Here is a 12,470-nt window from a genome sequence, read left to right as displayed (position 1 = left end):
TGGTCTGTATTGGTGAAGAAGGATCATCTGCAGCAGGGATAACCAATCTTGGTTCTGGAGATCGCTGTCCAGCAAGTTTTAGTTATTTCCCTGCTCCAACACACCTGATTGAATAACTTGTTCAGTAGGTCATCGAGTTCTGCAAAACATGTTCATCGAGCAAGGAAACCTGGCCCTTGAGGGCCAGCTTTGGACTCCACTGTGTTAGGTGAAGTCCTACGAGATTCAAAGTATGGTACTGCTTTGTTTAGTCTCAAGTGCGTTTTTTATTTTGACATATATAAAGACATTTAATGTTGTACAAAAACTTGCCTATCTTCAAATTTCCTGTTGGGGAAACTATACAGAGACTTTTTGTCATTAGATAAGAGAAGTTATCAGCAAAGTTATAAGAAATGAGGTGGGACACAATTATTATTAATACTGTACATTAATTCTGTGATGTTTATTAATTGGCTATAAATTATTTTTAAAGGGAAAAATTCTGGGACATCAATCTAGTTCTTTTCTATTTTGTGATCACCTTTTTAAAAATGTTAAAAATACTTTAAAAATACAACAACAGCCATCCATGGGTGCGGTGGAGGACTGCCAATTGATCACTAAAACCATGATTACGCATTTTCTTTTATTGAAGCATAAAGCAGAAGAAAACTGAACATCAGAAACATTGAAAAAACAAACAAAACCTAATCGGAACACCTGGCATCAGTACTAATAATATAGAGGTGAGAGAACATCAAAAACCTTTTTTTTTTACAAGAGAAGAACTTAAAGTGTAAAAGTTGTAGAATAAGTGTTGATTTTTATTCCAAATTCTAACATTATGCGTTTTTTATTTTTATTTGTTTTTACTAAATTGCTATTTGGAACGTTAACTATTTTGTATTTATTAAAAAAAACCTGTTCACAACTTAACAAAAAGAAAGAAAAAGGAGATGCTCATTCCACACAGACTTTGGCGAACATCGATCCCATTTTTGGGAATAACAATGGGCTTGTGCGTATTTGTCACTGGGTCAGTGGCACTTCCAAAATTTACATAAGAAAAAAAACAATAAAACACCCTCCCCCTTCCAATCCCTGCGTGAAAGCGTCCCTAAGGGGGATCACAGCAGGTTTATGGAAATAAGCTGAGGAGGAGTAGCTGTAGGAGGAGGTGGAGGAGGTGGCGGAGCCATTTTGTACTCATTTCAAACTCCGTGTGGGTTCACGCAGCCGGTGCGCACCGTGGATACACTGGGATGATGGATACCTGCCACCTTTCCCGCATGAAAACTTCACCATGAGGGTCAAAAGTAAGACGCGGTGTTGGGAGAGGGACAGCTGATCCTTGAGCTAGGGGATTCCTGTGGAGTTGGCCGGGATCGGGCAGGTAATTCAGCATGGAGCTGTCGATGTGTTGCGTCTGGGTCTGTGCCCTGCTGACGGTGCCGCTTGTGGGATGTTTGGAGATGCACCTTTCGGAGACTTTACAGCCCGGGAATCTTTTAGCCAACCTGTCGCTCGGCTCTGGGTGGACTTATAGCCTCGACAGGACATTATCTCCCAAATTTATCCAGAACATTTTTCACGTTGAGTGGAACAGTGGGCTGATCCGTTTGTCCCATAAAGTTCTGTGCGCGCACACGCCAAGGAACCCGGCGCCTGTTTATTTCAGAACCGGTTCCTCCACGTCCGGAGACGTTATTCTCACGCATTTTAACGTGTTTGTGCACGGGCAAGACTGTTTTATTAAATACAAGAGAAAGAAGACGGCAAGTAAGCCTGACATTCACATAAAACACTTTTTAAAACTGAAGGCAACTTCCTGTTTGCACGCAGGTGAATGGTTAGTGAATGTAACAGAACTTCTGCCAACTTTCACTCGGAATATTATCCCCTTGAACGCGAAATGTGTTGGAGAGGAGGACTTTGTTGCTGTGTTTAGACGTGGGGATATGATCCTTGTCAATGACTTGTGTCTTGAGCACAGAGAAAATTTGCACTGCGCTTTGCCCAGCTCTCCAGGCGGCAGCGTCTCTGTGCAGCTGAGTCTGATGCTTCAGCATGGTTCAGTATCAGAAACAGCCCACAGAAAGTCAAATCAACTGATGCACAGGAGGAAGCGACAAGTAAACACCACTCCGCAGTTCCAGCTCCCCAACTATCAGGTGTCTGTTCCAGAGAATGAGCCTCCAGGTACACAGGTCATCACCCTGAAAGCAGTAGACCTGGATGATGGAGAGGCGGGGAGGCTGGAGTACAGCATGGAGGCTTTATTTGACAAGAGATCGGACAACTTTTTTCAAATTGATGCCAAGACAGGGGGTATAACAACCATCCAGGCACTTGACAGAGAAGTGAAAGACACCCATGTTTTTAAAGTTACTGCATCTGACAACGGGACCCCCAAAAGGGCTGCCACATCTTACCTCACAGTTACGGTGAGTGACAAAAATGACCACATTCCCGCTTTTGAGCAAAACGATTACAGAGTTAAAATCAGGGAGAATGTGGAAGTTGGCTTTGAAGTGATGACAATCCGTGCCACTGATGGTGATGCCCCTTCCAACGCCAACATGATTTATAAAATTGTGAATGAAGACGCCATCAACTCTGTGTTTGAGATTGATCCCCGGACTGGTCTAGTGAGGATCAGGGAGCGGCCCGACAGGGAGACCCAGGTCCAGTACAAACTGATAGTTGAGGCCAATGATCAGGGCAAAGACCCTCATCCTCTGACTGCCACTGCTACTGTTCACATCACTGTGGAGGATGAAAATGACAACTATCCACAGTTCAGCGAGAAGAGGTATGTTGTACAGGTCAAAGAGAACGTGGCAGTCGACACAGAAATCATCCGGGTGGAGGCAACAGATAAAGATGAGGGAAACAACGCCAAAGTTCACTACAGTATCATCAGTGGCAACATCAAAGGACAATTCTACATCAACTCCCCCACTGGTGTGATTAACGTCATCAACCCTTTGGACTATGAGATGATTCGTGAGTATAATCTACGGATTAAAGCACAAGATGGTGGCAGGCCTCCACTGATAAATGGCACAGGGATGGTTGTGGTGCAGGTGATTGACGTAAATGACAATGCACCCATGTTTGTCAGCACACCTTTCCAGGCTACAGTGTTGGAAAATATGCCGATTGGTTATTCTGTTATCCACATTCAAGCAATAGATAGTGACTCAGGAGAAAATGCTCGCCTAGACTACCGGCTCACTGACACCATGCCTGGTTTTCCATTCACCATCAACAACAGCACCGGCTGGATCACTGTGAGTGAAGAACTGGACAGGGAGACTAAAGAGTTCTACACCTTTGGTGTGGAGGCAAGAGATCATGGGATACCTGTAATGTCCTCCTCAGCCAGTGTCAGCATTACCGTGTTGGATGTAAATGACAATGTGCCCACATTTACAGAGAAGACCTACTCGCTGAAGATCAATGAAGATGCATTGGTGGGGACCAGTGTGCTGTCTGTGACAGCCATAGATAGGGACATTAACAGCGTGGTGACATATCAAATCTCCAGCGGTAACACCAGAAACCGTTTTGCCATCACCAGCCAGAGCGGCGGCGGCCTCATCACCTTGGCACTCCCCTTAGACTACAAACAGGAGCGACAGTTCGTTCTAACAGTTACAGCCAGTGATGGAACACGCTCTGACACAGCTCAGGTGTTCATCAATGTCACAGATGCTAACACACATCGCCCGGTCTTTCAAAGTGCCAACTACCAGGTCACGCTCAGTGAAGAAAATCCTGTGGGCTCTCCTGTGGTGGTGATCAGTGCAACAGATGAGGATACAGGGGAGAATGCTCGCATCACGTACATCATGGAGGACAATGTTCCTCAGTTTAAAATAGACCCAGATACAGGTGTCATCACTACTCAAATGGAAATTGACTATGAAGACCAGGCCTCTTATACTTTAGCCATCATTGCCAGAGACAATGGCATCCCTCAGAAATCTGATACCACATATGTGGAGATTATCATCCTGGATGCTAATGATAATGCTCCTCAATTCTTCAGAGATATTTACAAGGGGAATGTATTGGAAGATGCACCTACGTACACCAGCGTACTCCAGATCTCTGCTTCAGACAGAGATTCAGGCCCCAATGGCAGAGTGAGCTACACCTTCAAAGGTGGAAATGATGGAGATGGGGATTTTATGATTGAACCGTACTCTGGTATCATCAGAACTAATCGCAAATTGGATCGTGAGAATATTGCTGAGTACAATCTCAAGGCTTTTGCTGTGGATAGAGGGGTTCCTCCTCTGAAAGCAGAAGTTTCTATCCACATTACTGTTCAAGACATAAATGATAATGCTCCAGTGTTTGACAAGGATGAGTTTTCTATTGATGTGGAAGAGAACAGCGAGGTGGGATCTGTTGTAGCCCACATTGTTGCTACTGACCCGGATGAGGGCACCAATGCTCAAATCATGTATCAAATTGTTGAAGGTAATAATCCCGAGGTTTTCCAGCTGGACATCTTTAATGGAGAACTCACTGCGCTCACAGACTTGGATTATGAGACTAAGACAGAGTACGTCATAGTGGTCCAGGCCACATCAGCACCGTTGGTGAGCCGGGCCACCGTGCGCATCAGGTTAATTGATATGAATGACAATGAACCAGTACTGAAGGACTTTGAGATTATCTTTAACAACTACGTCACCAACAAGTCCAACAGTTTTCCTACAGGAATTATTGGGAAGGTACCAGCTCGTGACCCGGATGTTTCGGATAAACTAAAGTACAAGTTTGAGTCGGGGAATGAGCTCAGTGTGCTGCTGTTGAATGAAGACACTGGGGATCTGAGATTAAGCAGGGACCTCGACAACGACAGGCCTCTGGAAGCCCCCATGACCATATCAGTCACAGGTGAGCAATTATCTAATGTCTAAAGCTTCCTTACTCTGAGAAATCCCTGCTTTGCTGATCAGTTTCATTTGCCAGTACTTTTAAATGAGGACGGAAATCTGAGTTGCTACTTGTTATGTGTAATCACACTGCTCAGCAAATATAAATGCACAGAAACAGTGGCAAGTTTCAGCTGTAATGTTAACTGCATGATCTGTTGGAAGTGTTTGCTGCAGGCTATCTGCAGGATCCAGTTTTGCAGCTTTTCAGTGCTAAATCTATTGTGTGCAAGTGGTTGGTTTGTGTAATAAAAAAGGTGCTGTTAGCAGAACCCTCATGACCGAGCTGCTTTGTTGGAGCACTTATGTGGGTTTCTGTGAAAGGAAGACACCACATGCAAGTAGTGTGTATGTCAAGGAGTTTCTCTCAGTTTGTGGTATTGTGCCAAAACACAACCGAGTGGCTGAGCATCTTGTTGTAGGATGTTCATTGGTTTACCTAAAGACTGGTTCAGTCCGTTATGTTTTAGTTACATAGAAGTTTAGAAACATGTCTGTGATTGGGGTTTGCATATAGAGGCATTCATACGGTTAAGCCATGTAGAAAGAATTTGTTCTGAGGTGTACAGAAGTAGACTTTGTTCTTTAATGTCAAAGATTAGTCAGATACAAACACCTGAATGTTCTAACTGCTACTGCACAGGTCACTGCACACAGTCACTTTGCAAGAAAACCCCTTTAGCAAGCATAAAACGGGAGGATCTGATACCTGGTGCAGTAACCACCTGATTTACCTAACCACAGCTGGTTTGTCCATCAGTTTGATTAAACATTGAAGGTAATGTTGCGCTCAAAGACTCATCAGGTGGTTTAAGACTTTCTCAGAAGTTCACTCATTTTTTTCCAGACAATAATTATTCTGAATGACCTGCACTTTGTCTCCGTCTTGGACAAAAATGGCATATTGTTCTTTTTCTAAGGGCTTTATGGCTGTTATAGTGGACCCATGGAGCATCTGAAGAGTCAGCTACTCACTAGGTTACAGGCCCTCAGTCAGTACACACACGCATGTTTTTGTGTATCCATGACAATGGTGACGTCTTCATTGTCCATTCTGGGGCTTGACCACTTTATTAGATGCAACTCCATGCACAGAAATATGTTAGTTTTGCTGATTTGTGTCCCTCCTTAGAATAAATCTAACATCTATTTTAGGGTTCACCATCATGTCAAGTGTTCGGTAGCCATTACCTGATGGGTTGACCTTTTGACCTAGGGCTCTAGAAAGAGGAAAGCCTCAGGGAATTGGTTGGCAATCAGCTCTTTAACAAGCACACAAAGACAAAACACCAAATGTGTCTCACACTCTTTTGAATTCACCCCCCTTGAGCTACCCCACTCCAGTATTTAGTCTTTTTGCTCTGTTAATGTTTTGACCTTTTCTTTGTCGCAGTGTTCTGTTTAGACCTTTCAGTCAGAGGAGCTCTGGAGCCAATTTAGCTGCAGCTAGCTTTATTAAGCTGAAAGCACTTTGAACTCTGTCTCAAATTATTTAATGCCAAGCACAGGTGTTTATTCTGTGTTTGAGGGGACGCTCAGAACCATCTGTCGTTAGAAATGTGGTCCTTTTTTCCCTCCCTTTTGCTGCTCTTGTGCTTTATTTCTTGTGAACCACAGGTCTGAGAATATTTTTCTAGCTTTTCCCTGAAACACAATAGCGCCCTGATAACGTGACTAAGATACACTTGTTTAACACACTTAGATAGCCACAACACTGCCCCATCTGTCCTCCTACTCTAACCACATTAGTGTGTGTGTGTGTGTGTGTGTGTGTGTGTGTGTGTGTGTGTGTGTGTGTGTGTGTGTGTGTGTGTGTGTGTGTGTGTGTGTGTGTGTGTGTGTGTGTGTGCGCGCGCGCGCGCGTGCGGTGCACTGGCTAAGGGTTGTGTTTGACTCATTGTAGGCTCTTATAGGAGCTTGTCAAATTTCACCTAAAACCTTTAAGTTTTGCGCTGTTTTCTGACAAATCAGTTGATTTTTGACTTGTTTTTTTTACCTAACTTAATCAGATGGAGTGTTTTGGCCATTTCAGAGCTGGAACAGGACTGGTAATTGTTTAAGGCCTGCCTGGTCCTAGTTTGACTTTATGCTTGTGTACTTGATAAAGGGCTCAGACGGAGTTGTTCAACAGTGATGTAGATTGTATTCTGCTTGTATTTGAACACATCTTAAAGGCATAATGACATTAATTGAAATCTAAACTAATCTCAAGAAACTAGTATTTTTTTATGTACCTACTGAGAAGGAATAAATGACCATTCATACAAAAGATAAGTTATAAGTGAAGAAAATGTTACACATGTTGAAAGGCGTGTAATCCGTTTTAGTGTGGATTTCTGTCATTTAAACAAAGATATAAAGACCACTGATCACTTGGCTTTTATAACCCATACTTGGGATGTAAAAGAAAAAAGGCCTAATGTGTTTTTCTTTAGGAAGCTTTCACTTGATGTGCGTTCTGATAAGAGCTGGTGTTGAAGCGTGTGCACACAGGTTATTGTTTATTAGTGATGCCGCATAGCTGATTGTTGCTTAAACAATTAGAAATGATTCTCTGTTTGTTCTCCTTACCTTTGGTTGTTAAGACAGCATGATGCTACTTGCACTCTTACACCACACACCCTCCATCTTTCCCCGTGGGGCTTTTGCTGAGCTTCCCTGCTTTAAGGTTTGATTCTTAATCCTGCTGGAGGAGTTGCACGGCTTAGCTTTTCCACATTTCTGCTCTGGTCTTTTAAAGTCCTCCTTTAACACTTTATTTTTCAGATGGAATTGAATTGCTTTGATATAAACAGTCAGTGTAGATGATCGAACACAGAGATGTTAGGATGACATTTGCTGTGTTGTTGGGTTGTTTCATTCAGATAAATTTGTGATATTTTTGTAAAACAGTTTACAGCGGCATAATTGCAGTCAGGCAGTAGCTTTTAGGCAGTTAGGTAATGTTGGGATTTTATACACATGACACAAGAGTTCATTTGGAGGATTTATTCCCTGAGCAAGTTAGAGAACAGAACATCACCTTTGTGTTTTTCCTCTGCAGCAAAGTTGTGAAAAGATGAACATGGTGTGGTGCATTTGACCTGAGACTCTTCTATATACAGTGAGGAACATAAGTATTTGAACACTTTGCGATTTTGCAAGTTCTCCCACTTAGAAATTATGGAGGGGTCTGAAATTCATATTGTAGGTGCATTCCCACTGCGAGAGACAGAATGTATAATAATAAAAAAAATAAATAAACAGGAAATCACATTGTATGATTTGTAAAGAATTTATTTGTTTTGCACTGCTGCACATAAGTATTTGAACACCTGAGAAAATCAGTATTAATATTTGGTACAGAAGCCTTTGGTTGCAATTACAGAGATCAAAATTTTCCTGTAGTTCTTGACCAGGTTTGCACATACTGCAACAGGGGTTTTGGCCCACTCCTCCACACAGATCTTCTCTAGATCTGTCAGGTTCTGGGGATGGTGCTGAGCAACACGGAGTTTCAGCTCCCTCCAAAGATTTTTGATTGGATTTAGGTCTGGAGACTGGCTAGGCGGAGCCACTCCTTGGTTACCCTGGCTGTGTGCTTCGGGTCATTGTCATGTTGGAAGACCAAGCCACGACCCATCTTCAATGCTCTCACTGAGGGAAGGAGGTTGTTGCTCAAAATGTCACAATACATGGCCCCATTGATCCTCTCCTTAATACAGTGCAGTCGTCCTGTCTCCTTCGCAGAAAAGCACCCCCAAAGCATGATGTTTCCACCCCCATGCTTCACAGTATGGAAGGTGTTCTTTGGATGCAACTCCTCCTTTTTCCTCCAAACACGGCGAGTGAAGTTTAAACCAAAAAGTTCTACATTGGTCTCATCTGACCACATGACTTTCTCCCATGCCTCCTCTGGATCATCCAGATGGTCATTGGCAAACTGCAGATGGGCCTGGACATGTGATGTCTTGAGCAGGGGAACCTTTCGTGTAGGGCTGCACAATATATCGAAAAATTATCGTCATCGAGATAACAGGACGTGCGATAGGCCCATCGCAAAGCACAAAAGCTCAAAAACGGCAATAAATGTTTGGTTCAACATTTCCATCCGTGTCATACATCACCTTTTTGTAAACCAGCTCTATTTTTTACGCAGAAGTATTATTTGACCAATCAAATGCAGCCCTTCTGATATGCGGCCAATCAGGTGGGTCCGTTCACGTAATACGCCCGCCCCCTACGTAGACCCTTAGGATGGAAAGCAACACCCGAACATTAGCGGCACCGTTCCCTTGTTCGTCATGCTGGCTCAGAGCAACGAACGCACTTTGTGCCGAGGTTTCTGGAATCGGCGCTGCTTTCAAATGTGAACGTGAGTCCGCTCGGTGTCGTTAATCATTTTTACCGGGCTGACTCCGACACGTGCCGGTGAACCAACCTACCATCATGTCGCTAGTGCTCCACCGGGTGGTGACGTTAGCCCCAGGCTCCGGTTAGCTTCCAGCTAAAAGGCTACAGCACTCTCCTCTCAGTCCCACCCTGCTAAAGAGGGCCTGGAAAGTTCCCCCACACATCAAAGTGATTTTTCATTCATGAGCTTTTATAACCTTGTTAATCAGGATAGTTGATTTGCTGCTGCACATAAACTGTCAGTCAGAAGCTCTGCTAGCCGGTTATCTTAAGAGGAACTAGTTTAATTTGTTAGCTTGTTATCAGAATCATAGTTGCAGTTTCATCATCTGAGCTGCTTTTTAAGATTTAGGTAAACTTGTTCAATTTGGGGTTAAAGACAAACGTTTTCACATATTTTCCATGTAGTTTTTTGCCAGTTCCTCTTCTGAAAGGTAGACAATTGTTTTTCTCTTTCCCTCAGAAAATCTTAATTTTCTCCTAGTTTGGCCCAGCACTGTTCACTTTCCGATTTCAGCAACAGCCTCATATCATAACCACATAAGTGGAGAATATGCTCAGTAGCAATGAGAGAAATTGCTGTTGCATGTAAGTGATGTTAACTATTATGATTACTATGATTTTTTTATTTATTCAAAAAACCCTGGTAAGGGATGTTTTTCTGTATTTGGAGCATCAGAAAAAGTTTTATGGTGGAGGTGATGTTTTAAAGTCACTGAGAAACTGCATGCAAGCTGCATTTTTTTGCAATAAAAATGTTATGTTGTAATGGAATTCATGCATTAGTTTTTGTTTGCTTTGAACCCAGAGCAGACGTCACACGCCAGACGAAATCAACACTGCATACTTTAGTATTTGTTCATTTATTGCGAGTAATATCGATATCACAGTATTAAGCACTGTTATCGAATATCGCAGGTTTTCCTAATAACATGCAGCTCTACTTTCGTGCTAGGCGTGATTTGAAACCATGACGGCACAGTGTTCTACCAACAGTGACCCTTGAAACTTTATTATGTGAAGTGCTTTGAGATGACTCTTGTCGTGATTTGGCGCTATATAAATAAAATTGAATTGAATTGAATTGAAAACTGTGGTCCCAGCTCTCTTCAAGTCAATGACCCAACACATTCTCACTCCCAGCGCATCAAAAACAAACGCTTGGTCAGCCACCCTCTGCATCAAACCCCTGACGCCAAAAGTGCCCTTTTTCATCACTTATGTGCGAAAAGGGTTTTTTTCCCTTTTCTGACTGCAGATCCCAATGCAAACTGACGCAATGGGATGTCTGCAGCCAGGGCACCAAACAAGCTCATTGTACCTCACTTTAACCTTATCCTCTTGTTATTTAACCTTCCTCTCACCCCTATCCTAACCTTAACCATCTTGCTAGCGAACACGTTAGTGATGTGTCGGTCGCTCTAAAAGCTGGCTCTATGAAGTGAACGTCGGGAGCCGCCTTGTCATTGGTCGTGTTTGGACCGAGGCAACGCCAGGGGGAGGTTTCAACTACCACGGTGGAGGTTAAAAGTAGAGGGTATTTGAAACCTCCCCCTCGCCAGATGCTATGTTCTAACGGTCCCCATGGGTGGCTAATACGAAATATCACAGCCAGAATGCATGGGAAACAAACGCTTGATCACAGTGAGAGTAACGTTTTAGGTAGCAAGAGGGTTAAGGTTAGGATGAAGGTGAGGGGAAGGTTATAAATAGTAGAATGTTAAGGTTTAGGTGCGGTTAAATGAGCTGGTTCGGTGCCGCATCAGTGGACATCCTATCGCGTCAGTTTTACACTGCATTGGGATCTGCAGTCAGAAAAGGAAAAAACCCTTTTTCGCACATGTGACAAAAAAGGGCACTTTAGGCGTCAGAGGTCTGACGCGGAGGGTGGCTGACCAAGTGTTTGTTTTTGACACGCTGGGAGCGAGAATGTGGTGATTGACCAGCTCCTCCCGTGTAGTTCTGGGCTGATTCCTCACCATTCGTATCATCAGTGATGCCCCACGAGATGAGATCTTGCATGGAGCCCCAGTCTGAGGGAGACTGACAGTTGTCTTTAGCCTCTTCAATTTTCTGGCAATTGCTCCAACAGTTGATTTTATTTTCACTAAGCTGCTTGGTAATTTCCCCCTTAGCCCTTTCCAGTCTTGTGGAGGTCAACGATTTTGTCTCTGGTTTCTTTTGACAGCTCTTTGGTCTTGCCCATGGTAGTAATTGGAGTCTGAGTGACTGTGGGGTGGATAGGTGTCTTTAAAGAGCTCAGACAGGTGCTACTAATTAAAATTACTAAGTGGAGTAGAGGTGGACCTCTTAAAGGCAGAGTAACAGGTCTTTGAGAGCCAGAATTCTTGCTGATTGCCAGGTGTTCAAATACTTATGTGCAGCAGTGCAAAACAAATAAACTCTTTACAAATCATACAATGTGATTTCCTGATTAAATTTTTTTTTTTTTAACATTCTGCCTCTCACAGTGGGAATGCACCTACTTTGTGAATTTCAGACTCCTCCATGATTTCTAAGTGGGAGAACTTGCAAAATCGCAAAGTGTTCAAATACTATGTTCCTCACTGTATGGCTCACAACCTCGGGCTTACTTAAGTGTGTGTGTGTGTGTGTGTGTGTGTGTGTGTGTGTGTGTGTGTCCTCCTAGCCTTAGCATGCTTAGTTACCGATTCTCTCATCACGATTTCAAGTCTCTTTCTTGACCTCTTCTTCTCTCTTTCCTTTCATCTCCTGATCCTCGCTGAAGTTCCGCTGTGTGGTCTCCTGAAGAATAATGACTTGGCCACATGCTTGCAGATTGTTGCTCTCCTGCCACGTGGTTGTTGTGTCTAAATATGTCCTGAAGGGTTATAGAACCTTATGAGATTGCTGTCAGAAGGTAGCTTGTCAGGCTGCTTGTGATCCTTGTTTGTTTAAAGCCTTGCATCTCACTGGCTGGAACTCTTGGCAACTATTGGAGAAACAAAGATTACAAAGAAATAAGCAGATTTAAATTTTAAATCACAGTGGTTTAGTGCATGCAACACTTCTGCAAAAAGTTTTATGATTGGCCCGGTCACATGGGACATAGGACATACTTGCAAAGACTATGGGCCATAAGTTGCCGTTTAGTCTCAAAGTGTACAATTTATGTCTGTATGC

The 12,470-nt window shown here is 43.2% G+C and overlaps 1 protein-coding gene across 3 annotated transcripts in view; it reads left to right on the top strand.

Moving 5' to 3' along the window:
* The first annotated feature begins 1,158 nt into the window (after positions 1-1,158).
* celsr1a (cadherin EGF LAG seven-pass G-type receptor 1a) overlaps positions 1,159-12,470 on the top strand; it is a 108,786-nt gene continuing 97,474 nt past the window's right edge. For 2 of the 3 annotated variants that reach the window (XM_015956642.3, XM_054739602.2), the window contains exon 1: positions 1,160-4,896. In XM_015956642.3, coding sequence (XP_015812128.3) covers positions 1,386-4,896 — 3,511 coding nt within the window. In that variant the 5' untranslated portion in view covers positions 1,160-1,385. Of the gene's footprint in view, positions 4,897-12,470 lie in introns of all 3 variants that reach the window. The other variant, XM_070549048.1, reaches the window with a different exon arrangement.

The sequence above is a fragment of the Nothobranchius furzeri genome, chromosome 1 (assembly GCF_043380555.1).
Source record: "Nothobranchius furzeri strain GRZ-AD chromosome 1, NfurGRZ-RIMD1, whole genome shotgun sequence".
NCBI classification, from domain to species: domain Eukaryota; kingdom Metazoa; phylum Chordata; class Actinopteri; order Cyprinodontiformes; family Nothobranchiidae; genus Nothobranchius; species Nothobranchius furzeri.
This window is presented reverse-complemented; position numbering and strand designations above follow the sequence as displayed.